This window comes from Nerophis ophidion, linkage group LG14 (genome assembly GCF_033978795.1).
Source record: "Nerophis ophidion isolate RoL-2023_Sa linkage group LG14, RoL_Noph_v1.0, whole genome shotgun sequence".
In the NCBI taxonomy this organism is placed as follows: domain Eukaryota; kingdom Metazoa; phylum Chordata; class Actinopteri; order Syngnathiformes; family Syngnathidae; genus Nerophis; species Nerophis ophidion.
Genome location: NC_084624.1, coordinates 27564542 through 27587702, shown reverse-complemented (window position 1 = coordinate 27587702; position 23161 = coordinate 27564542). Strand labels below are relative to the sequence as shown.

General features: G+C 39.2%; 1 protein-coding gene and 1 long non-coding RNA gene across 2 annotated transcripts in view; one reads left to right on the top strand and one right to left on the bottom strand.

Moving 5' to 3' along the window:
• The window catches only part of cdh2 (cadherin 2, type 1, N-cadherin (neuronal)), a 127447-nt gene that overhangs the window by 21463 nt on the left and 82823 nt on the right, over positions 1-23161 (bottom strand). Inside the window, exons 4-14 of the mRNA XM_061920283.1 lie at positions 20777-20944; positions 19805-19960; positions 19109-19253; positions 17276-17448; positions 14109-14246; positions 13553-13738; positions 11880-12133; positions 9666-9808; positions 8705-8938; positions 2862-3095; positions 2538-2677 (exon numbers count right to left, since the gene is read on the bottom strand). Of these exons, the coding sequence (XP_061776267.1) occupies positions 2538-2677; positions 2862-3095; positions 8705-8938; positions 9666-9808; positions 11880-12133; positions 13553-13738; positions 14109-14246; positions 17276-17448; positions 19109-19253; positions 19805-19960; positions 20777-20944 (1971 nt within the window). The remainder of the gene's footprint in view (positions 1-2537; positions 2678-2861; positions 3096-8704; positions 8939-9665; positions 9809-11879; positions 12134-13552; positions 13739-14108; positions 14247-17275; positions 17449-19108; positions 19254-19804; positions 19961-20776; positions 20945-23161) is intronic.
• LOC133568395 (uncharacterized) overlaps positions 1-23161 on the top strand; it is a 42137-nt gene that overhangs the window by 10346 nt on the left and 8630 nt on the right. The window contains exon 2 of the long non-coding RNA XR_009809592.1: positions 19233-19354. This is a non-coding gene — a long non-coding RNA (uncharacterized LOC133568395). The remainder of the gene's footprint in view (positions 1-19232; positions 19355-23161) is intronic.

Sequence of the window (23161 nt, the reverse complement as noted above, 5' to 3'; positions counted from 1 at the left end):
AAAGATCCCTACAAATGAGCAATATTTTGCACTATTATACAATTTAATAATTCAGAAACTGATGACATAGTGCTGTATTTTACTTCTTTATCTTTTTTTTTTTTTCAACCAAAAATGCTTTGCTCTGATTAGGGGGCACTTGAATTAAAAAAATGTTCACAGGGGGAACATCACTGAAAAAACGTTAAGAACCACAGCTAGTCCGCCCCTAAATCTTTCTAAAAACCATCCGAAATGCGCCAACAATAATCCATTTATATTTTGTGACTTGGATATTAACCAAGTATTACCGATATTGTTATTATAAGCGCTAAACAATTTTTTGCGGCACCTTGATCTGTTCGCTCCCCTAACAACTTCTGCTGCTGTGTTGACATCGGGGGTCGGTAAGCTGCTTGCCTTGGAGCTCGCAGAAATTAATTCTGGATCATAAATAATGCTTCTTACCTGGATAGTAAAAGGAAGAATATATAATATGACATAAATTGGTCAACTTTGAGATCCAATTTAGACCCCTAAAAAGCAAGAAAGACCCAAAAAGAAGCTTGGTCTGCACTTGGTTACACCCCCCTTTTTTCTTTGTGAGGGTTATGAGTCATTCTTCATCTAAATGGGACGATATGTACATCCTAGTGAGAGCAGAGATTGTACAGTAAGTGATGTTTTATTATGTGTTGAATTTCATGTCATCTGCAGTGAGTTAATCAGTGATCTTGTCGGAAGAAAAAAGCAAATGTTGTGATGCGTTTTTAAACGAATGCACCGCCTAATACTTAAAATGATCAAAATACGTAAATATGACAATGTTATTATAAATGTGCCTGCTACTACATTACCTATATACTTATTGTGTGTATATAAAACCTTAATGGAAGTGTTTGGAAGTTTTTAAGAGTGCTTTATAGGTAGAACAGATTGATAGAATGCATAGTAAAACTAAAAACATGTGTGCTTGTCTTAAAAATGGAATTTGAATGATTCCAAAAAAGCTACAGTTCCTCTTTAACTAGCTACATGGACAGATCATTTTACTTGAGATTTGAGTATCTAGAAATCAGCAGGATTTCTTAGATACAAATACATATTTTGTTCTGAAAACAAGCAAAATTCAACTTGCAATTCTTAAATCAAGCAACCTTGATCTGTTGGAAATTTTTTAAACAAATACTTTTATATGGGGTGAGGACTAAATATCTTATTTGAATATTTTTTTCTCTCAATTTAAACATTTTAATCTACAATAGAAAAACATAGATATTCATGCTAAAATTAGGATAAGCCAATGATTAAATAGAAGTAAATAGGTCTTAAAACTAGGGGAAAGTTTTTTAAAAATAAAATGTTCAATCTTGGCAAATTTGCAGTGTACATGCTATGTGCATTAGCATCTGTTTTGTAAAATGTGATATTTCATGACTTATATCATTCTTATTTTACTGAACATTTCCGTGTGGCAACAAGTTAAATGTCTGGTTCTATAATAATCTTCACATGTCTCTTTATATCGTAGAAGCCTGAACCAAAAGTAGTAACATTTCTATTATCTAACAGAGTGTAAAACAAACTTTAGAAATACCACTATATAAAACTACTACATGGAGTATTTTTCTGGTAAAATTATTGTACTGGATATCCGTGGTTATAGATTTTTGCGTTGTTATTGATTGAGTTTAGTTTATTTCGAACATAAACACACTTACAGTATAGCACATCACACATTTTCATATAACTTCTCTTTACATCATGTCCAAAAAGGAGTAGGAAGAAGCAAAGCTTATTTAAGCCTACTCCTTTCCAACTTCAGTGTTTACAAATACACACAGTATGTTCATTTACTGTCTCCTCTTTGTAGCACAATTACATCACTGAATGATTAATACAGTGATTCCTGTAATAGGTCATTTAGTCAGTCATGATTAACATACTGAGATGGAGAATATCTAATTATTAATAAGGTTGAAGGTATTTCTCCTAATTCTTCTTCTTTGTAAGCACTTGATTTGAAGAACCTCTTAAACTGGTACATTTCAGTACATTATTTAACTTCTTTACTTAATCCATTCCATAGTTCATTCTACATACTGATATAGTAAAGGTTTTTAGTGTTGTACGTGCATACTGTACAAATGTTTTAATTTAGTTGTGCCTCTAAGGTTATATTTCTCCTCCTTTATTTTTGAAGAATTATTGTACATTCTTGGGCAGCAGGTTATAGTTTCCCTTGCAATTTTACCAAATTGTTGAACTTCAGTATTTTTGATTCAATAAGTAAAGGGTTCGTATGTTCTCTATATCCAACATTATGAATTATTCTAATTGATATTTTTTGTAACACCCTTAATGAATGAAGTGCACATTTGTAGTTGTTTCCCCATATTTCTACACAATAACTCAGATATGGTGAAACTAGCAAGCAGTAGTATCACTAGTACACGGGCAAACACAAATGTTGAATGACAAAATAGATTTCCATGGCGTTTCTAATAATCCAGAGTGTTATTAGGGATTTTAATGTGTGTGAGTAACATCATCCCTACCTGATCCTCTTCTCCACCGCCTTCCTCATCATACTTGAGAATGTTGTCTCGCACGTCATCCTCCGGATCGATTAGGAGCTGCTTAGCTTGGCGTTCTTTATCGCGCCGCTTCATCCAAACCACAAAGAGCAGCACGAGAACTGGAGGGGGGATGGCACAGAGCGGCGTCTTATTACAAAACAGTAATATTTTCATACACGGGTAATCGGATCCAGTGCCTTTAGCCTGGATGCGGACGACATATATACTTTGTCTTGCTAATCCCACATTAACGATCACCGGGATCATGTTTAGCTGCCGTTTCAAGTAATCCGCCACACTCACTGAGGAGGATGATGATGCACAGAAGGATGGAGATGATGGCGCCCGTGCCCAGCCCGGCGGCCATGATGTGCTGCTGGTCGGAGCATTCTCCGTTGATGTCACACTGGCACACTTTGATTCTCAGGTGGGAGGTGTTGGACAGGGGCAGGTTCCCGGAGTCCGTGATGATGATGGGCAGCTCGTAAATTCCGCTCTCGAGGAAGCCAATTTTCAGGCGCAGTTGAGCATAGTCGCCTATTGAGGGAGAAAGAGGAACGATTACACTTAAAAGTTTACGACAAATACAGCAAGTTTCACACTTCCTACCTGGAGGTTGCATCAGCATATCGAATCCAAAAAAAGGAATTAGGATTTGGAGGATCACAAATCTACTGAATAGCATTTGATAATGCTGCTTAAGATTAATACTGCTCGCCGCGATTATCCCAAAGGCTTTATCCTCTCTGGCTATATTGTGTTTTAACAAACACATCTTTGACAGCTATCATATTTCTAATGGCTTTATACACCAAATGTAGAAAACAAGACAGCCATCCACAGCATGTTCTACTAACAGCGATGTGGGGCAATTATCGATTTATTATGTCAATGTTGCAGAATTGACTGTTCGGTTCTAAAGTAATTGGGGTAATAAAAACATTCATGGTAATTGTCCCATCCCTTTTAGTAATGATATTTTTCAAACGTGTGGCAATTTAATCAAGACAATAAGGCCATGACTCCATAAATACTCATGATAACTACCGTATTTTCCGGACCATAGGGTGCACCGGATTATAAAGCGCACTGCCGATGAGCGGGTCTATTCAGGTATTTTTTTCATACAAAAGGTGCATTATAGGGCGCATTATACATATATTTTCTTTTTTTTCTAAATGTAAAACACTTCCTTGTGGTCTACATAACATGTAATGGTGGTTATTTCGTCAAAATGTGGCATAGATGATGTTTTACACATCATCTACAAGCTGCTTTCTGACAGTCGCTTCAGGATGCGCCGTTTTGTGGGCGGTATTATTTAGGTGACTCAGCTTCGACAGCGTCTTCTCCCCGTCATCTTTGTTGTAGCGGTGTAGCGTGCAAGGACAGGAGTGAAGAAGTGTCAAAAGATGGAGCTAACTGTTTTAATGACATTCAGACTTTACTTAAATCGACAACAGAGCAGCATCTCCTCATCTGTTGCTCACTATTGCAATAACACCAGAGATGTGTCCCGTGAAAAACCGTCCGACTGGAACTCTCTAATAACTAAAGTTCCTTGGGTGAATTATGTAAATGTTGTAAATGTCAGTAAACTTTCAGGACAAGTTTACTGACAGAAATAAGAAATAACTTTCCGCTACTTTATATTAAGAAATGGCAACAGCAGAGGATGAATGTCCCATAACAAGAAGATAGAGAAAAAGAAGAAGCTTGTCGACTATGGTTTCACCACGGACTAAAAAGGTGGATGAGCGCAAATTTTCAGGACTTATGCAGATCCCAAATACAGATCAGCAGGTACGAAAGTTGCTTTTGAATATTATTGCGGAACAAAACGTCAGACAATATGCCTTACCTTATACACACACACCATAACAATACTCGTATGTTGAAGCACAGTATAAATCCATTAAGCAGTGCAGCTTCATAGCTTACCTAAGTCATACTAAAACATTTTGATAGATTTTTGAGGGCCATGTGAAATGTTCTATACTTTCCAATTGAACATTTCAAATTGTGGTGTTTACTTGAGTCATATTGCTGTCTATGCCTATCTCTTATGTGTGACTGCCATCTACTGGTCACACTTATTTCACCCTGTACCAAACAAATAGCTTTGAGGTCGGTAAGCACAACCAAAATGATTCCCTGCATTAGGCGCAACGGGTTCTAAGGCGCAATGTTCATTTTTGAGAAAATTAAAGGATTTTAAGTGTGCCTTTATAGACCGAAAAAATACAGTGATAATAAATATCCAATACAATAGATTGTTATGCAATGGCACCTCAACTTCAAAGTGCCCAAACATAAAGAGTTTATAAGCTCTTGGCTAATTATGCATTAAGTTGCAAAAAAAAAAATTAGAGATAAAAGTGCCATTAGTTCACAGTCAGTGAAATCCTTAAGATCCGCCTAAAACATCTGGTCTTACTCTCTGGCATTAGCTAATGACTAGGGATTGAGATAACTTTGTGTTTCCAACCATGGGAATGGAGAAAGTGAAAGTGAAGGACAGTGCTAAGAAGCGGATGATATTCATCGAATTAAAGAAAGAAATCATCAAAAACATGACCGAGCGCTTCGCATTAGCGACGCGCAATTTGAGCGTATCACTGCTATTTTACACCATAGGCCATTCAAGAATGTTAAAACAATATTTAAATGGCGGTCATTTATCCACACAAATATGGAGAATCTGCTGATGGTGTGCTTGACAGCAAAGCAGCTCAAATAACATACAGTAGAAGTCCACCCTCCAAGGTAAAACCGTACGTTGTTATTAGATTAATTCATAAACTACTGTATTTGTTAGAGTAGTACATTCTTTTCTATAGTTTTTCATACAGTATTTCTTAAAAAACAATAGTGTTTGTGTGTCAAGGCCTGATAATAAACATAAATGTATGAAGAAATGTACACCAGATATTGCAGTACAAAGTCATTCGCCACATCAGTCTTCAAATATTGCGGCTTCACCCCAGCACATATTTTTTTGTTGTTTTTTAAAACATATTTGCCCTATATTAAGCATTTTCAAACTTAAAAATGGCTAAATTAACTAAAAATATACAGTAGTATTGGCCATTAAGATAGTGTTGTGTTGAGTTGAGTTTATTAGGAACATGCATGCAAACAACATAATGCATCACTATTTCCAGTTTCTCTATTTAACATGTTCGAAAAGGAGTTGGAAGAAGCAGAGTTTATTTAATCCTACCTCTTTTCCTTTACATGGCAGTTGCTAAAACTTTTGTTCACTTCCTGTTCTCAATTTATTCACAATATACTCCGTGAATAATAACATTAAAAATACATCAATAATAATTAGTGAAGTAAGTTATATTTCATTTGGTGAGATTAATAAGATTATCTAGAAAACAAATGGGTGAATGAAATAAATTCAGAATGTTTTTTCATGGTTCTTTTTCTTTGTACTTTGTAAACACTAAGTTTGAATAGTTTCTTGAAGTGGATCATAATAGTACATTGTTTGATGTCTTTGTTTAATCCATTCCATAATTCAGTTCCACATACTGATATACTGAAGGTCTTAAGTGTTGTATGTGCGTACGAATGATTTTAATTAAATTTTTCTCCAAGGTTATATTTCTCCTTTGTTGAGAAGAATTGTTGTACAATCTTGGGTAGGTATTTTCAAATCAATGAATAAAGGGTTTTAATGTTCTCCATATCCAACCTTATGTATTATTCGCAATTTTTGTTGTAACACGGTTAATGAATGAAGTGTAAAGGTGATAAAGAGTGTGCTTTCAGGTCTCGAAGGCTCTCATGATGATGACACATTTATTTAGAAGCTCGTAAATGTTTTTTTTTTAATGCTCTAGTTGTGAATATTCCAGTTATTTTTTTTAAAATTGTATTTTATTTTTTTTCCCCAAGATGGCGCTGCTGTAGGCAGGAGCTCTGTGCTCTTGTGTCATCCTTTTGTGTTTCCCTCTTGTTTTCATGTGGTATTATATTTTTTTGCATTTTGGTCCGGGACCCTTTGGGACTGTGTGACAAGGGGTGGCACTTTCGTGACCTCTGCGGTGCTTTTTTTGTGGACTTCTGGATCTGCCTCCCGGGAGCCTTTTGGCCATGGAGACCAGCTGCAGGGTCTCTGCTACACCAGAGTCTGTTTGGATGTACTGGAGGAGATGCGGATGAGGGGACAGGACTGTGGAGCTAGCACTGAGCTACTGGGACGGAGAGGCTTCGCGGTGTCTTGACTGGGTGAGCAGGTGTCGGACACCTCAGTCACCTTGGACGTATCCTCGCTCATCCATGCGGACTGGACATTGGCCGAGAGTGGAGTCGGCTGTCTTGGTGGCCTTGTTGGGTCTGCTCCTGTCTCTGGCCATGCTCCCTCCACCCCAGCAGACGATGGCGTGGAACACCGCAGAGGCCACCACAGTGGATATGTTTCTTTTACTTTTTATTCATAGCTGTATGTAGAATTGTCTGGTTGTCTGGTTGTATCTGCTGCTTTAATGTATTTAATGTCCTCTGTGTTCTTTGATGTTTGATGTTTCCCTCTTACACACATGGAAGAGGGATGTGTACTATGGCTATGAGTTGTTGTTGTTTTTGTTTTTTCCCTTGGCCTCAGTCTGCACCCCCACTCCAGGGCCTAGGCTAAGACCGATTTTTAAATTTTATTTTAATCTTCCCTTGTTTACCTGTATGTCATCTTTTTTGTAAGGGGCGCTGGAAGCCGGCAGACCCGTCAGCGATCCTGTTCTGTCTCCCTGTAATGTTTGTCTGATCTTGAATGGGATTGTGCTGAAAATTGTAATTTTCCTGAAGGAACTCTCCTGACGGAATAAATAAAGTACTATCTATCTATCTATCTATTATCAGTGATTCCTACCTTGCCGAAATTAATTAATCTCGGTCATGTCTGGAACTAATTAACAGCGATAAACAAGATATTTTGTCTTCTGCTTGCTCAAAACACTTGCTTGTTAATGTTTGAAAGAGTTACTGTAGGTATTGTATATAATGGCATGTAAACATGTGCGTCTTGTTCACATTTGTGGGTGTAACAATATTACAATAGACAAAATGAACTGGAAATCTCATGTAAAAAATATACAACAAAGTAACAAGAAACACATCAATAATGAATAAAGCAAAACATGTTCTAGACCAAAAATCATACCATATCGGAGTTATTGTGTAGAAATATGGGGAAATAACTACAAACGTTTGTTTCATTCACTAACTGTGTTTAAAAATAGATCAATTAGAACGGGGGTTCCCAAACTTTTTGACTCGGGGGCCATACAAATTTTTTAATTTTTATTTTTTAACTTACGACTTCCCATGGGCCGGATTTTGGATGCTGGCGGCTCGAAATGGGCCCTGGGGGGTAGTTTAGGGACGCCTGAATTACAATAATACATAATGTTGAATATAGAGAACATTCAAACTCTTTATTTATTGAATCACAAATATTGATTCAATCACAAATATTGAAATTCAGCGATTTGGTGCATTTGCAAACAACTAGAATGTACAAGAATGTATAACAATTCTTCTCAACCAAAGAGGAGAAGTATAACCTTAGAGGAAAATCTAATTCAGAACATTTGTATGCATGTACAACACTTAAAACCTTTAGCATATCAGTGTGTGGAATTAAATTATGAAATGGGTGCTGGAGCCTGTCTCAACTGCATGTGGGCGGAAGGCGGGGGTAGAAAATGGATGGATGGATGGCTGGATGGATGGATAAACCAAATAAACAAAGCACTAATATTATTCAGTTCAGGAGACTGTTGAAACTACAAGTGTTCACAAAGTACACAGAACAATAATTATGATGAATATCTTGAACCCTTTTTTTTAAATAAAGATTATTTATGTATATAATATTTGTTTACTTACTATGGAATATTATTTATTTATGATTTATTTATTCACTGTTCTGCTACAGAGAACAAGGAAATGGAATACAATCTCTATGGTATGAAAAGTGGTAGGAATAAATAAGGTCAGATTTTTCCTACCCCTTATTGGACTCGTTGTAGTGAAGCAACTGGACATATGTGATGCATTACATTGTATTGTATGCATGTTCCAAATAAACTGAAACTGAATTGAACTGTTTCATAATATTGTAATATTAGGTGTCTTACCGCTGATTCTTGTGAGGGTCCAGTTCCTCTTAACGTCGGCAGGCTTGGAAGCCAACTCGAAGGCAAATGGCCCGGCGTTGGGCATCAGGTCGCCATCCAACGCGGTGATGTTAATGGCGTTGGGCTCGGGTTTTTCACATATTTCTGCCTCTTGCGGGAATACCCTGGGGGCGTTGTCATTGATGTCCAGCAGGTAGATCTGCAGTGTGCCGGTGCCGCTTGCTGACGGGTTGCCTGCAATAGTCGTAAACACACGCGCACCCACCGTCAGTGCATAAATATTTATGAAGAAGACACCTGGCGGTCAGGATATTACATATAAAAATCTTAAAATGCCATAAGTCATTGTGGAATCATCATGCAGGAGACAGAGGAGGAGAGAGGTGGGAAGCAATACAACACTCCAAACCGATATGTACTCCCGTGGGTCCATCCTAAGTGAATACTGATCTTAGAAACTAATCTCAAGTGAAGAAAAAGAGCGACACCAGAACATTTGGCTGGTATGTGTGTGTGTGTGTGTGCCTGAGGAACGTCTTCCTGACCGAGGACATAGGATGGGAATACTAAAGCAGGAAAACAGAGGCCACTGTCGCTCCTCTCAGGCGCCTCTATGTATTCACTGTGCTAAGAGGCTTTTTTACCATTCAGGCCACGCTCAAAGGAGCTAGTCATCCAATCCTGACCCATTAATACTGAGAAACCTCTTCACTGGCAAAGTTTTAAGCCTATTGGCCTACGCTATTCTCCGCTGAACTGGGTAAACCCCGACAGAGGTAGGGAAAAGGTGGCTTTATCCACGCACTGGGATTGGTAGCACATTAACCCTAGGATCAATGGTGGTCGATGTGTGTATGGAGGATGTTTTTTGCGGCTTTTAACTGTTTGAATTGGCACCGTCTCCTCCTCAATGCTCTCACAATAGTAGTCACAGTGACTTGTACATTCAGATGGTTTATACCGTTGTCAGTAGCCAGGAATGTTGCATTGTACAGGCTGTTCCTCACAAAAGGCGATTCTCGGTCCAGTACGGCCATTGTTGAGATTCGACCGCTGTTTGGGTCGATCCTTAGCCAGTTGGCTGGATCAGACAGTTTGGTGTACCTGATGAGATGGAAAAAATACACACCTGATGAGCTGTATAAGTTTAAAGAGATTTGTCTTATTTCATACTGCATCAAACAGTCGATTCTGCACCGCTTCGACATGTTTCCTTAATTGGGGCCATGTTCAATGGGCGTTTTATAAAGTGCATTGAGCTAAGTGAAAAATTTTAATTTAATCCAATTTTTGGGGTTTAATAACAGCACAACATACTAGCACACTGGAGCTGCATGTTTTGGTAAAAAAAAATCCCTTTTGTGTGCAGCGGTTTGGGAATAGAGAAGCATACATAAAAAAAATACACAGCCTTTATGAACATATACAGGAAATACATTTCATGAAATTGTGTCCCTTTTTCACGGTCACTCAATTATCTTATGGCAGTTTACCCCGATTATTTGGCAACCTATAAGTACACAAGGTTGGTCTTTTTTTGCATTTTAGTCATTTACAAAAGGTAGGCTACTAAAAGCTCGCAACTACACAACATCTCAGCACACAATAGCATACAAGCTAGATATACATAATAAGGGTCTTTAATTGAAAAATATTGCAGGTTAAAACGCCACATACGTATCAAATGTATTACTTACAGATACAAAGTCTCTAAGGCAGACACAACTCCAGCAACAAACGTGTCCGCATCATTCAACTAGATTTTTGTGCCCATATTACCACTGTGTTTAAATTTAGAGACAGCATAAGTCTGCCATAAGTTTAATAATAAATATATTTAGTTTTTTACTCCTCTCTGAACTGCCACCTTTATCGACACCCGGCGGAGCTCTCCCTTAGAGAGAGTGAGAAGCTCTGACATCCGGCAGGAGCTCAAAGTAAAACCGCTGTTCCTCCACATCGAGAGGAGCCAGATGAGGTGGTTCGGGCATCTGGTCAGGAAGCCACCCAAACGCCTCCCTAGGGAGATGTTTCGGGCACGTCTGACCGGTAGGAGACCACGGGGAAGATCCAGGACACGTTGGGAAGACTATGTCTCCCGGCTAGCCTGGGAACGGCTGGGGAGAGGGAAGTCTGGGCTTCCATGCTTAGGCTGCTGCCCCCGCGACCTGACCTCAGATAAGCGGAAGAAGATGAATGGATGGATGGAAATTTTCATGCATACCATTGATCTCTGTTTCTATAATTTCACTTGATCAAACCTAACATTCCACACGATACAATAAAAAAGTATGTATGATTTCTGCCGATATTGGGGGATTAAGATTGGTATCGGCCAATACTCGAGGCTCCAATATGAAGTTGCATTTCCAATGATTGTCACACACACTAGGTGTGGTGAAATTTGTCCTCTGCATTTGACCCATCCCCATGTTCACCCCCTGGGAGGTGAGGAGAGCAGTGAGCAGCAGCGTGTGCCGCACTCGGGAATCGGTATCATATCGGAAAGTAAAGTGAAGTGATTTATATTTTCATAGCGCTTTTCTCTAGTGACTCCAAATGGTAAAGTATCTTGCCCAAGGACACAACGGCAGTGACTAGGATGGCTGAAGCGGAGATTGAACCTGGAACCCTTAAGTTACTGGCACGGCTTCTTAACTAAACGAGCCACGCCGCCCCGAGTTAAAAAGTTGTATTGGGACACCCTTAATTGAGGTAGATATTTTTTGATAACAAAAACATGCTTTACATATATTGTTGCATGATCAGATAATTTGTCAAGTTTAGAAGATAAGCAATTGCATATAAATCTTTTTTTTTTTTGTTAAAATTGAAGTAAAAAATACATTTAGCAATAAAGATAAAGTGAATTATTGAGTTTGACCCCCGTTTCACTCCAACTCTTATACAAAAGTCCCAATGGATTAAACTGGTAGGAATCACAATGCTAGATTTGTTGCCATGCAAAAAGCTGCGAGCAAAGATACTTTTCATTCGTTGAAGAGTGGCCAATGAGAGCAGCGCAAACTAATGCATTATAGCCTCTTAATTTCACAAATGGAGTCATGCACATTCAGTGATGAAGCCACTGTTGTTCGAATGTGAATGAAATCATGGATGTTTTACTGAAGGATTCATCTTGACTGGTGGACAATCAAAACCCTCCGTCATTTACCGCATGCTTTGCTTCATGAAGCGGTCGGGATCCTGCGCCGTAAAGGTAGTCAGCATACTCTCAGCCCCCAATCCCTCTTCCAGCTTAATGAGTTTGGGGTTGGGCTCGAAGTAAGGGCTCTCGTTGACATCTATCACTTGGATGGAGACTGTGGCGGTGGACTGACGAGGAGAGTGGATGCCTCTGGCCAGGGGAACCTCGTTCCTCGCCTCCACGGTCAGCACATACGTCCTACTCATTTCATAGTCAATAGGCTGGAAAAACAGATGATAACGTGAGCAACGTGAGTCGTACATTACCACATAGAATACATTGAAGAGGTAAGCGGACCTTGCAATAAAAGTTTAAACATTTTATGCTCTTGAGTAAGAAAAAGGTCATACACACTTTTTTCCTCCCTAAAGTAACAATAGATCAGACCTGGGCAAATTTAAGGCCCATCAAGCTTTTAAATCTGACCCGCCGGACATTCCCAAACATATTTTTTAGATCTTTAATATGGAAACTGTAGCTGCCAATATGATGTTTTCAAATGATCGTAAGTCTTCAACTATACAAAGTATTTCAATGGTTGTAATATGCGCTTTTGCATGATATACTAGTTACTATGATAATCTAAGTAGTTACTATGGTAATCTAATTAGTTACTATGGTGCTGTAGTTCACAGCAGCTCAGAGGAGGCACCAAGCAGTGTGGGTGGGGAGCGTTCTCCACAACGGCCAGCCTGAAATGCGGGTGTCAGGGACAGACGCGGAAGGAAATCTTTACAACAAAGTTCTAAAGCTTAGTGATATCAGATATATCAGATTTTAGGTGGGTTTTTTTTTTACCCTTTGCATTCATAATTTGCTGTGTTTGTTGCATTTTTGTTGCGTTTTGCTTGATTGTAAAATATGTCGATCGGGGGGGAGATGTTCATATGTTGTCAATATTCATTGTTTTATCATTCATAGTTAATATTGTAAATCCCACATTCTTTATTTTTATGTATTTTCATGTTATTTTCTTGTTGAGTGTCTCAAAAGACATGCACCGGGGGATAGGTTGAATGGCAACACTAAAATTGGCCCTAGTGTGTGAATCTGAGAGTGAATGTTGTCTGTCTATCTGTGTTGGCCACGCGATGAGGTGGCGACTTGTCCAGGGTGTACGCCGCCTACCGCCCGATTGCAGCTGAGCTAGGCTCCAGCACCTCCTGCGACCCCAAAAGGGACAAGCGGTAGAAAATGGATGGATGGATAGATTCAGTAAAAAAATTTAAAATTCCATTCTGTTTTTTTAAGGCGGTCTGTCATACCGTTTTTAGCTTTCAATCAGACATTATTGTGGGGTTTTGTATTAGTGTTCCTACAAGTAGATATACCGGCCCCAGACACATTTTTTTCTAAAGTTAGCCCACCGAGTCAAACCTGCAATAATAGACTGTTCATGCCTTTGGGGAAAAATGAGAATAGTTATAGATATACTAATAAATAACCTTGAAGTAAGTGTTCCAATGAGAAGAGTCAAAATGAATATTGTTGATAAGCAACTATTATCTACTAGACGTGCACCTAAAGGTAATTGCTTCTTTTGTTGTACTGTTAATTTCTGCAGATGTTTCTCAACGTATCTTTCGAATGATTTAATTAATTCCGCCTCAATAAAGCTGTATGATAAACTGTGACCTTACCTTGACAACTGTCACCAAGCCCTCGTTAGTGGTGGGATCAGTGGGCACGGAGAACCTGCCAGTAGGGTCGCCCCCGGTGATTTTGTAGACTGCGTTCCATGCCTGCGTGTTGGGTTGGTCCTTGTCAGTCACTGACAGGTTGGCCACGATGACATTGACGCGGTTTTCGTGCACCTCGCCGACAAACTGCATGAATAAACCATGAAGGAGAGAGAGGGACTGTTAGCTGTTGTGGAAGCAGGGAGCGCACGGGGGGACCTCGGGTACACGTCGTCATGGTCATCTCATCCCCTGTTCTCCCCTAACAATGCAAGTAGCATTACTTTGCAGTAATACTACACTAAGTGCCTCTTTCGGTCTGGCTGACATCTACGCTGTCGCATGTGTCAACATTTTTTGGGGGGGCGGGGAGGGACTGAACTCCACGCCTGGATGGCTTGCTTGTGTATCTGAATAACTTGTGAAATGCAAGGTAAGCAAGACCAAATAAGAGTGCAGAGCTGCCGCTTGACTGCATACGGCGCTTGCTGTGTTGGATGTCTTGTTGATTGCTTACCGCCTCAGCCGTGAACTCTGGGGGATTGTCGTTGACGTCGGTGACTCTGATGACTGCCGTGGCTGTGTTGGAGAGGCCGTACGTCGGGTTGCCCTCGGTGTCAGTGGCCTGGATGATGAGTGTGTACTGAGGCACTTTCTGCGGGGGAAAAGAAGAAATTGTTTGAGTGTAAGCCCTTTTCCACCGCAGGAACTTCCCCACTTTGTGTTTCCACCAAAAACTACCCGGGTAGATTTAGTTCTTTAGGAACCTCTTGGAGAAAACAAAGGAAAGGAAAACAAAAGGAGCATTTTCGAAATGCAGCAACATTTGTGAGGCATTTGTGTGCTGAAAAACACTGATCAGTGGAACTATCTTGCAGTGTTTTTACTCAGTTGTAGTCTAATTTAAACTATATGCAGTTAATGTTGTTTATTATTTATACAAATTTAATTCCGATACGCGAAGCTACGAGAAATGGACAGACTCTGTATTTAGCCGTACTTGAAGCGGCGACCTCAGGTGCTTACTACTCTTGACTTCATTGGATAAATGTTGGGACACACGTTGAACGAAGGTAAATAACATCAAATATTAACTATTTACAATATAACATGTTGTTAAAGTAGTCAGTGACACTCCAATTGTGTAGTTGTTTGCTTCAACCTGAGTGAACAGAATGCTAATGCTAACACTAAAGCCAATATGTTTGTGTCGTCTGCGTGAGATAAACCCTGACATCTATTATTTGACAGCTGAAGTAGACCACAAAGAGTCACCTGACCCTCATGAATTCATCATTGACCGAGAGGTTGACTTACTGACTGTTGGACATGGTGGACAAAAGCCTGACTTTTTAGGGAATCACAGACCTCCAGTTGAAAACCTGCTCTATAAGTTGTATTGACTTGCCATTTCTCAATCAGCTGTACTTTTAGGGTGTTTGGATGGATCACTACAAAATCTATTACACCATTTTATGGGCTTGACAGGCACATGTCTGTAAAATTTCAGCTGGGTTTTTTGGAAAAAGCAGAATATATTTGAAATGGCACAAATTATACTTAGCAACTATTTACCCATAAGTTATTGGCCATTTATCTTATGATTATACAACCTTGAAGATATTTGTATCATTGTATTGTATGCTAGCATGTATTCTATATAATTTTGGGCAAGAATTATGTTAACTTATATCGATATGAAATTCCAATCAGTAGCAAAGGGAAAAACTGCGTAATAAAACATGACCTTTTTTCCAGGAACAGGTAATCTAATCCTTGAAAATAATACAAACATATTACACTGAGGAAAAATATATAAAAAAATAGAATGTGTGTTAACGCACTGGCAACCGAGATGACAAACGAATGTGCAAATAATGCTACCAACAAGCCAGTTATCAAACTAGCCCTTAGTTGTAATAGCTCACCGGCTAACACGACTGATAATATTTGCAATATCTGCTAGTAAAAAAAAAAAAATTGGAACATTTGCAGCATTAATATTGTAGTGTCCCCCTCAATTTTGGTTGAATCATATTCATAACCAAAAGAGGCCCCATTATGCCAAACTAACTTTTTTTACCCCTTGGTAACTGCTGTTGTGTATTTGGGGTCTGCAATTTTGAAATCAAACCATGGAGGCATTGAGGAGATATTTATGAGACCATCTTGCCTTTCTTCTTACTTCCTCTAAACGAGCCGAGTGGAATTAGCCCTGTCCTGTGACTTTTTTCACACCGGTGATGTCAGCGGATTGTCTATATATGGTTACAGAGAGTAAATGGAACAATGAAAAAGGAGGATTACCTCCGAATTCTTCAGGACAACCTAAAATCTTCAGCCTGGAGGTTGGGTCTTGGGCGCATTTGGGTGTTCCAACAGGACAATGACCCCAAACACACGTCAAAAGTGGTAAAGTAATGGCTAAATCAGGCTAGACTTAAGGTTTAAGATGAACTTTCCCAAAGTCCTGCCTTAAACCCCATTGAGAAAATGGGGGCAATGCTGAAGAAACAAATCTGTGTTAGAAAACCAACAAACTTAGCTGAATTGCACCAATTTTGTCAAGAGGAGTGGTCAAAAATTCCACCAGAAGCTTGTGGATGGCTACCAAAAGCACCTTATTGCAGTAAAACTTGCCAAGGGACATGTAACCAAATACAAACATTGCTGTATGTATACTTTTCACTCAGCTGATTTGGTCACATTTTCAGGAGACCCATAATAAATTCATAAAGAACCAAACTTTTTGAATGTTTTTTGTGACCAACAAGTATGTTCTCTATCACAAAAAAATAGAGTTGGAGAAATTATTGGAAACTCAAGACAGCCATGACATTATGTTCTTTACAAGTGTATGTAAACTTTTGACCACAACTGTATATACTGAAAGTGAAAATGTTTTTTCATTACAACGACCATGATTGATCTCTTCTTTGGGGAGCAAGTGAGTTGCACCAATGCTACTTACTACCCTCTACTGTACACAAGCACCAACGTGACAAATGACAATTTTCACATTAACGGTTACTCAGGTGATGGACTAGTCACTCGGTAATGAGAATAGGGCAAATTACTTTCATGGTGGCGACTGTCGCGCATAAAACGGCAGCCCCGAGGCGGACGTGATTGAGCAGCAACCCGGCCAGATTGCCCTCACTAGGATTACATCAACTTGGCTTGTGCTTTATATTTAATTATTTATTTTCTTCCACAGCTCTGTGATCCAATTAAGGCTGTGGGTTGTTTACAGCACAATGGAGCAATAAATTAAAATGTGTGCTTTGAAAATAGGGATTATTAAAATGATCGGTGATCCGTGCAACATTCTATTCAAAAAAAAAAAAAAAAGACCCCAGACCTAAGGTGGTAATCAGCAAATGTACTCTGGCTCATTGGTTTTAATTGTCTGTATTAACAAACATGCCCAAGTTGTGATTGCCACCATACCTTAACCACCTTAACCTAATTGTCATAGAAAAACCTGGAACACTGGCTCCAGATGTAAACTAAGTTCTACCCGCCACAAGTTGGGTAATACCAGTGTGATGTTGTAGAGGCAACAGTGAGTCATTGTAGTGCTAATTGGCTGTAGTATCTTTTATGCAACGTGACAGGTTTACAACGTTAACTATGTATACAGTTGTGGAATGTCTGCAAATATAGAAAAAAACTGCTACCCACCTCTCTGTCCAAGCCTGCCGCTACAGTAATGATGCCTCCCGTTTTATTATTGATAGTGTACATGTTGGAGGTGGGGCTGTCGGGGGTCTGAGAGAGGATCTTGTAGCGCAACATCCCATTAGCAGTTTTGGGATCGTCTTTGTCAACGGCTGTCACTGTCATCACAAATGTGCCTTTTGGGGAGAAAAACAACAATTTTGAGTAAACACAGTACAACAATGTGTTAGTTTGATATGTGTATATAATGTAGATGTAACAGTTTTAAGATCACACAATAGAACTGCTGAGCATGAATGATTTTTAATATGAAATATCAATCAGCTCATTTAATGATTACATTCCTCAAATCGAAAACAATTGCAAAGGAAAAAAGGGAATTTATATTAGTTGATATATATTTTTAAGCAAAGTGAAACGATGCAAAAAAGTGAAACAGTAACAGTCTGAATTAATATTTTGGAGAAATTAAAAGTTCCTTATTGCCTAAAATGCAGCATTATTAGTTGTAGCTTGTATGTAATGTTGGCACATTGTCTTTGGAAAGTTTGTCTTCCCAAACAGGAGACTAGCAATTAGGGATGTAACCGTATGAAAATTTAATTTTCCAGTTTATCGGGACCAAAATTATAACGTTGTCATAGTTATTGCGGTATTGTTACTATACTATACTATACTATAATATATGTAAAATATATTTATACTATTCATATATTATATATTATACATATTATATATGTTATATATTATTTATTAATATTATTGTCTATTGTGAGCGAACTGTGGAGCTGAATTTCCCCCAGGGATCAATAAAGTACTTTCTATTCTATTCTCTATTCCATTCTATACTTACACACACACTCAAAGATTTTGACCAAGTTATTTCATTTAGTTTTTTGAATAAGTGAAATAAATACACACAAAACCCACTATTTTGCCTGTTTTTTGAGTTTTTTTCTGCTTGTGCGTTTGTTAGTCATAGTATTTCATCTGTTTCAATAACTAAGCTTTTATTGTTTTAAATATTGGTTTGTACTTTAGCACTTTAAGAATTCTACAAATGAAAAGTGCGTAACAAATAAAATCTAATTCTTTATTATGTCTGGTGGTCTTGTGGTGCCGTATTCTCTTTAGCAGTCCTTGAACACACCGTAAAAAACACCTCCGCGTTATATATAGAATAGAATGATTACTCTGTCTAAGAGAGCACAGTTTTTAGATTCGATGTGCACAAACGCATATCTTAGTTGTTTTATATAAGTTTAGATTGGGGTATGTTGTTTCTTAATGGGGAAAGACTGTAATGTTTCTTGTTTTCATGTTAGCATATAAGTGAGCAAGCTGGCGCCAGTCAGTGTGTAAGTTTTTAAAGTGCAGTTATTAGTCATTTATTTTTGGATAATTATATTTAAAACAGAATTTTACCACGTTATCATTGATACCATTTATCATTACGTCACGAGTTGCAATGGAAGATGGTTTTCAAGCTTTAGTTACTCCTTGGCACTATCGCTGGTCAAAACTTCAGCGAGCCAAACTTTGTATCTTTTTACGGAGTGGACATGTGACTATATTGCAAGGCAGTCACTCTTCCATATAGAAGCTCACTACTCCAATGTTCCGGATCAAAAAATCGGATTGCAAATGCATGTACCATTACACTACTAGTATATCCTCCTGAGAGCCAGCCTCTGCAGTCGACATTTGTGTTTTGCATAACAAGGCTATTTTTTCGAAAAATGTGTAACTTGGATACAAGAAATAGACCAACAAAATCTAGTCCACTGCAGAGGACGCTCATTCTCAGGAGGATATAGAAGATATTGTTTATATTACCTGGCTTCGAACCCTCAGGGACAGTGCCATTCCAGATCTGGTGGTTGAATTCTGGCCTATTATCGTTCATGTCGATCACATTGATCACAATATCAATGGGGTTTTCTACTTGGTTGCCATTCAGGTCCACAGCATGAGCTCTCAGCTGCAAGAAAACATCCACAGATGAAGCGCACACAATGGGCAGAACAAATACCAAAAGTACCTACGGACACTATTCTGGCTCTGTCTGCTTCAAGGTTTCAAGTAAGTATTAAGTGAATGTTGTTCAAAGATTATATGCTTATGTGTTGGCTATGTTTGTTCCAATAATCTGAACACCTGCAAGGTTCTCATTTGTTCTACACGCAGCCTTGAGTCCTTCTCTATTGCTTGTGCTGGACAATGTAAATAACCCAAAAGCTCTATTAAAATTGTCATAGAAAATAACAAGAGAGCCCTTTCTTGAGAGCTGGTGTTATCTTCATGTATCGAACATTCTCAGCTTACAAAAAGAAAGCGCCATATTAAATCCTTGAAATTCTCAGACGGATAAGTTCACTTCACTGGGAGACCCTCATCACGCCACAAGTCTTTATTGAGTCTAAGCAGACTGTTTAGGCTACACATGACCCTGGAGCACATACCAACTGGAGGGAAGGAGATCATAAGGAAATCATTAAAGTCCGCTTTGGAACTGATCGTGTCTTGACTTACATGGAAGTTGGGAATATGTTCTCGATCCAGAGGCTTGTTAACGGATAGCTCTCCTGAGATAGGGGCGATGAGGAAAATGCCAGTCGGAGGTTGATCAGCACCAGGGCCTGTCACGCTGTATCTCAAGGATCGGTTCTTGTCGTGGTCTGATCGGATCTGTGGTTACAAATGACACAGCGCAATATTCTTATTTCTTCTGCCTTCCCTGCATTAAATTATCTGAATGCAATTTCCTACAGTAGGAGGCATAAACCAAGCCCGCAAATTGTTCTTCATACTGGGTTTTCTATAGACTGAATGACCTATTGACAAATTTGATCAATACCAGTGACAATATTGTTTTTTTAAAATAGCTTCCCGTGAGTAGAATAATGTATCCGACAGGCGTGTGCCAATGTGGTATCGAAGTTCTGTCCTTTCGCCATGTAACTTGAGATGCTTCTTCCTGCTCACAATATTATCCACTAAGCCCAAGAAATATCCCATTTATTGTGGCTGGATTAGATATAATACATACAAATTGCGTGTACAGGACCTAGCACATGATAAGGAAGTGGGCTTAGTATACTGAACAAGATCTTGGCTGTCCTGCACCGTGCTTGTCCTCTGTCAGCCACCCACACCAAGTCTCTCCCGCCAGTAAATAAAAGGCTTCTGAATGTGTCCTTGAGCCGTGATAAAAAGACTATAATATCGCAAGAAGCAACTAAGGAACTCCCACTACTGGTGAGCACTTTAGATTTCTCTGTGCCATCAAGTGAGTACGTACTGTATGCCCTTAGAAAAAAAACAGAAAAAGTGCAGACGGTGACCTTCAGCAAAGTGTTGTAAATAAGAAACCTTTTTTTTAAAGTTTCATATCTGGTGACCTTCTGAGGGGGGGCTCTGGGCAACGAGGACCTACAAGGTTGTCAAATCAAGGAAAAAGGCATTTTCGTGAAGTTGTGTGTGTGTGTGTGTGTCCAACGTTACCCGGACAAGCTCTTGTGGGAATGGACCTCGCGAGTTCTCAGGGACATTGATTGGAGGAATGACCCAGTCTCTCTTCATGCGTTTCAGCTGGCTTTGCTTGTTTCGTGATGGAAATACTATTTCCTTCAAATCCTTGGACATGACAGGAGCGGGAGCGGCTTCCTTGACCTGTGGAAAAAGATATGATTTAGTTAAAAGGCTTGGGCGATCGCATGTGTACGATAAAATGCGATTAGACTATGACAATATCATCTGCAACAGTCTGTTCTTGAGGATCGTTGTACAGATCCTCATTATGCTCAGATCAGTTTTAAAAAGGGGATTTCTGCACATACAATACATAAAAAATTATTTTCAATCCAATTAAGGGGATCCAGGATCAACAGATGTTAAAATGTTGGATACCTGTGGTTAACAATGCTAAAGCGTCAAACCATGAGGTTCATGCATTTTGACATGAGCTTGCACAGTTTTGGAAGCTTCTTTTTGTGGGGCTTGTAATCTGGGTATGTTGTGACATCACAGCGAGGTGGACATACTTATTTGTATATTAAGTCAAGCTCTTAACCATAAAGGGTAAAAAAAAAAACAGGCCATGAGTAAACATAAAAATAGGTAGTAAAAAGTATTATTTTAATCTAAATGTGTAGTAACATAAAATATTATGTTATGCAGCTCTGAATTGTGCAGATGTACTGAATGTTTTGAACGATTGAATTGATATATTTATGAAGTTTATTTTACTAATTGTCCGGAAAAAAATGTGTGTGTTTGTGTGTGCATGTGTGCATGCGCAAATATATATGTATTACATACATACAGTAGTCATACGCCAATCCCTTCTTTTTGTCTACTAAATTATGACTCCCCTTGACAATGTGCTTTTTTAATTACTGCCCCAGCATCTTGGGTTGCCTTTAAAATGGCAAAGCTCTTCTCGTGTCCTGATAAAATACGCCCACACAGACACAACAGCTCCCATAATGGATCTGCCAGTCTCCCTCAGCTGTAATGAATGAGATTTGAAACAAAGGAGGGATGTTACCTGCAAGCCAGACGCTAAACACACAGATGGCTCAAATTCTCTATACTGCTCTAGAGACGGAAGAAGCGCCAGAGAAAGTTACGATAACCTTGAAAGCAACAAGGCAGAGAGGGAAAGAAAAAAGTGTAGATAAATGATATGTGTCCTCTCAAAAACACTTGCTGGTTTGAATGTCCAAAAAACACAGTGTGTGACCACAGCAATGAAAACACTTGCTCGCTGTATAGCAACTCGTACTACACACACTCCCCCTGCTGTCAGGACAGCGTCTCCTAATCATGTTTGAAATTTGATTATACTGCTTTCACGCACTGGAAAAGCAACGAGCCAGGATAAAGAAGAGTGTGCTTTAGATATATCTACTACCTTATTAAAATAGGCATGAGTGAGAGCGGCAATTATTTGCAACTTGCATTTGGAATGATGAATGGCGGTTGGGTTTGTTCAGCCCGGTACATACACTATATTGCCAAACGTATTTGGCCACCTGCCTTGACTAACACATGAACTTGAAGTGCCATCCCATTCCTAACCCATAGGGTTCAATATGATGTCGGTCCACTTTTTGCAGCTATTAAAGCTTCAACTCTTCTGGGAGGGCTGTCCACAAGGTTGCAGAGTGTGTTTATAGAAATTTTTGACCATTCTTCTAAAAGTGCATTAATGAAGTCACACACTGGTGTTGGTCGAAAACACCTTGCTCTCAGTCTCCGTTGTAATTCATCCCAAAGGTGTTGTAATTCATCCCAAAGGTGTTCTATCGGGTTCAGGTCAGGACTCTGTGCAGGCCAGTCAAATTCATCTACACTAAACTCTGTCGTCCATGTCTTTATGGACTTTGCTTTGTGCACTGGTGCACAGTCATGTTGGAAGTGGAAGGGGCCCGCTCCAAACTGTTCCCACAATGTTGGGAGCATAGAATTGTCCAAAATATTTTGGTATCCTTGAGCATTCAAAGTTTCTTTCACTGTAACTAAGGGGGCAAGCCCAACTCCTGAAAAACACCACGTCATAATTCCTCCACTGACCCCTTTCTATCAGTTTACGCGGCCTACCACTTTGTGGCTGAGTTGCTGTTGTTCCCAAAGTCTTTCATTTTCTTATAATAAAGCCACCACTCTGTGGCTGAATTGCTGTTGTTCCCAAAGTTTTTCCTTTTTGTTATAATAAAGCCAATAATTGACTTTGGAATGAATATTCAGGAGCGAGGAAATTTCACGACTGTATTTGGAGCACAGGTTGCATCCTATGACAGTTCCATGCTGGAAATCACTGAGCTCCTGAGAGCGGCCCATTCTTTCACAAATGTTTGTAGAAACTGTCTCCATGCCTATGTGCTT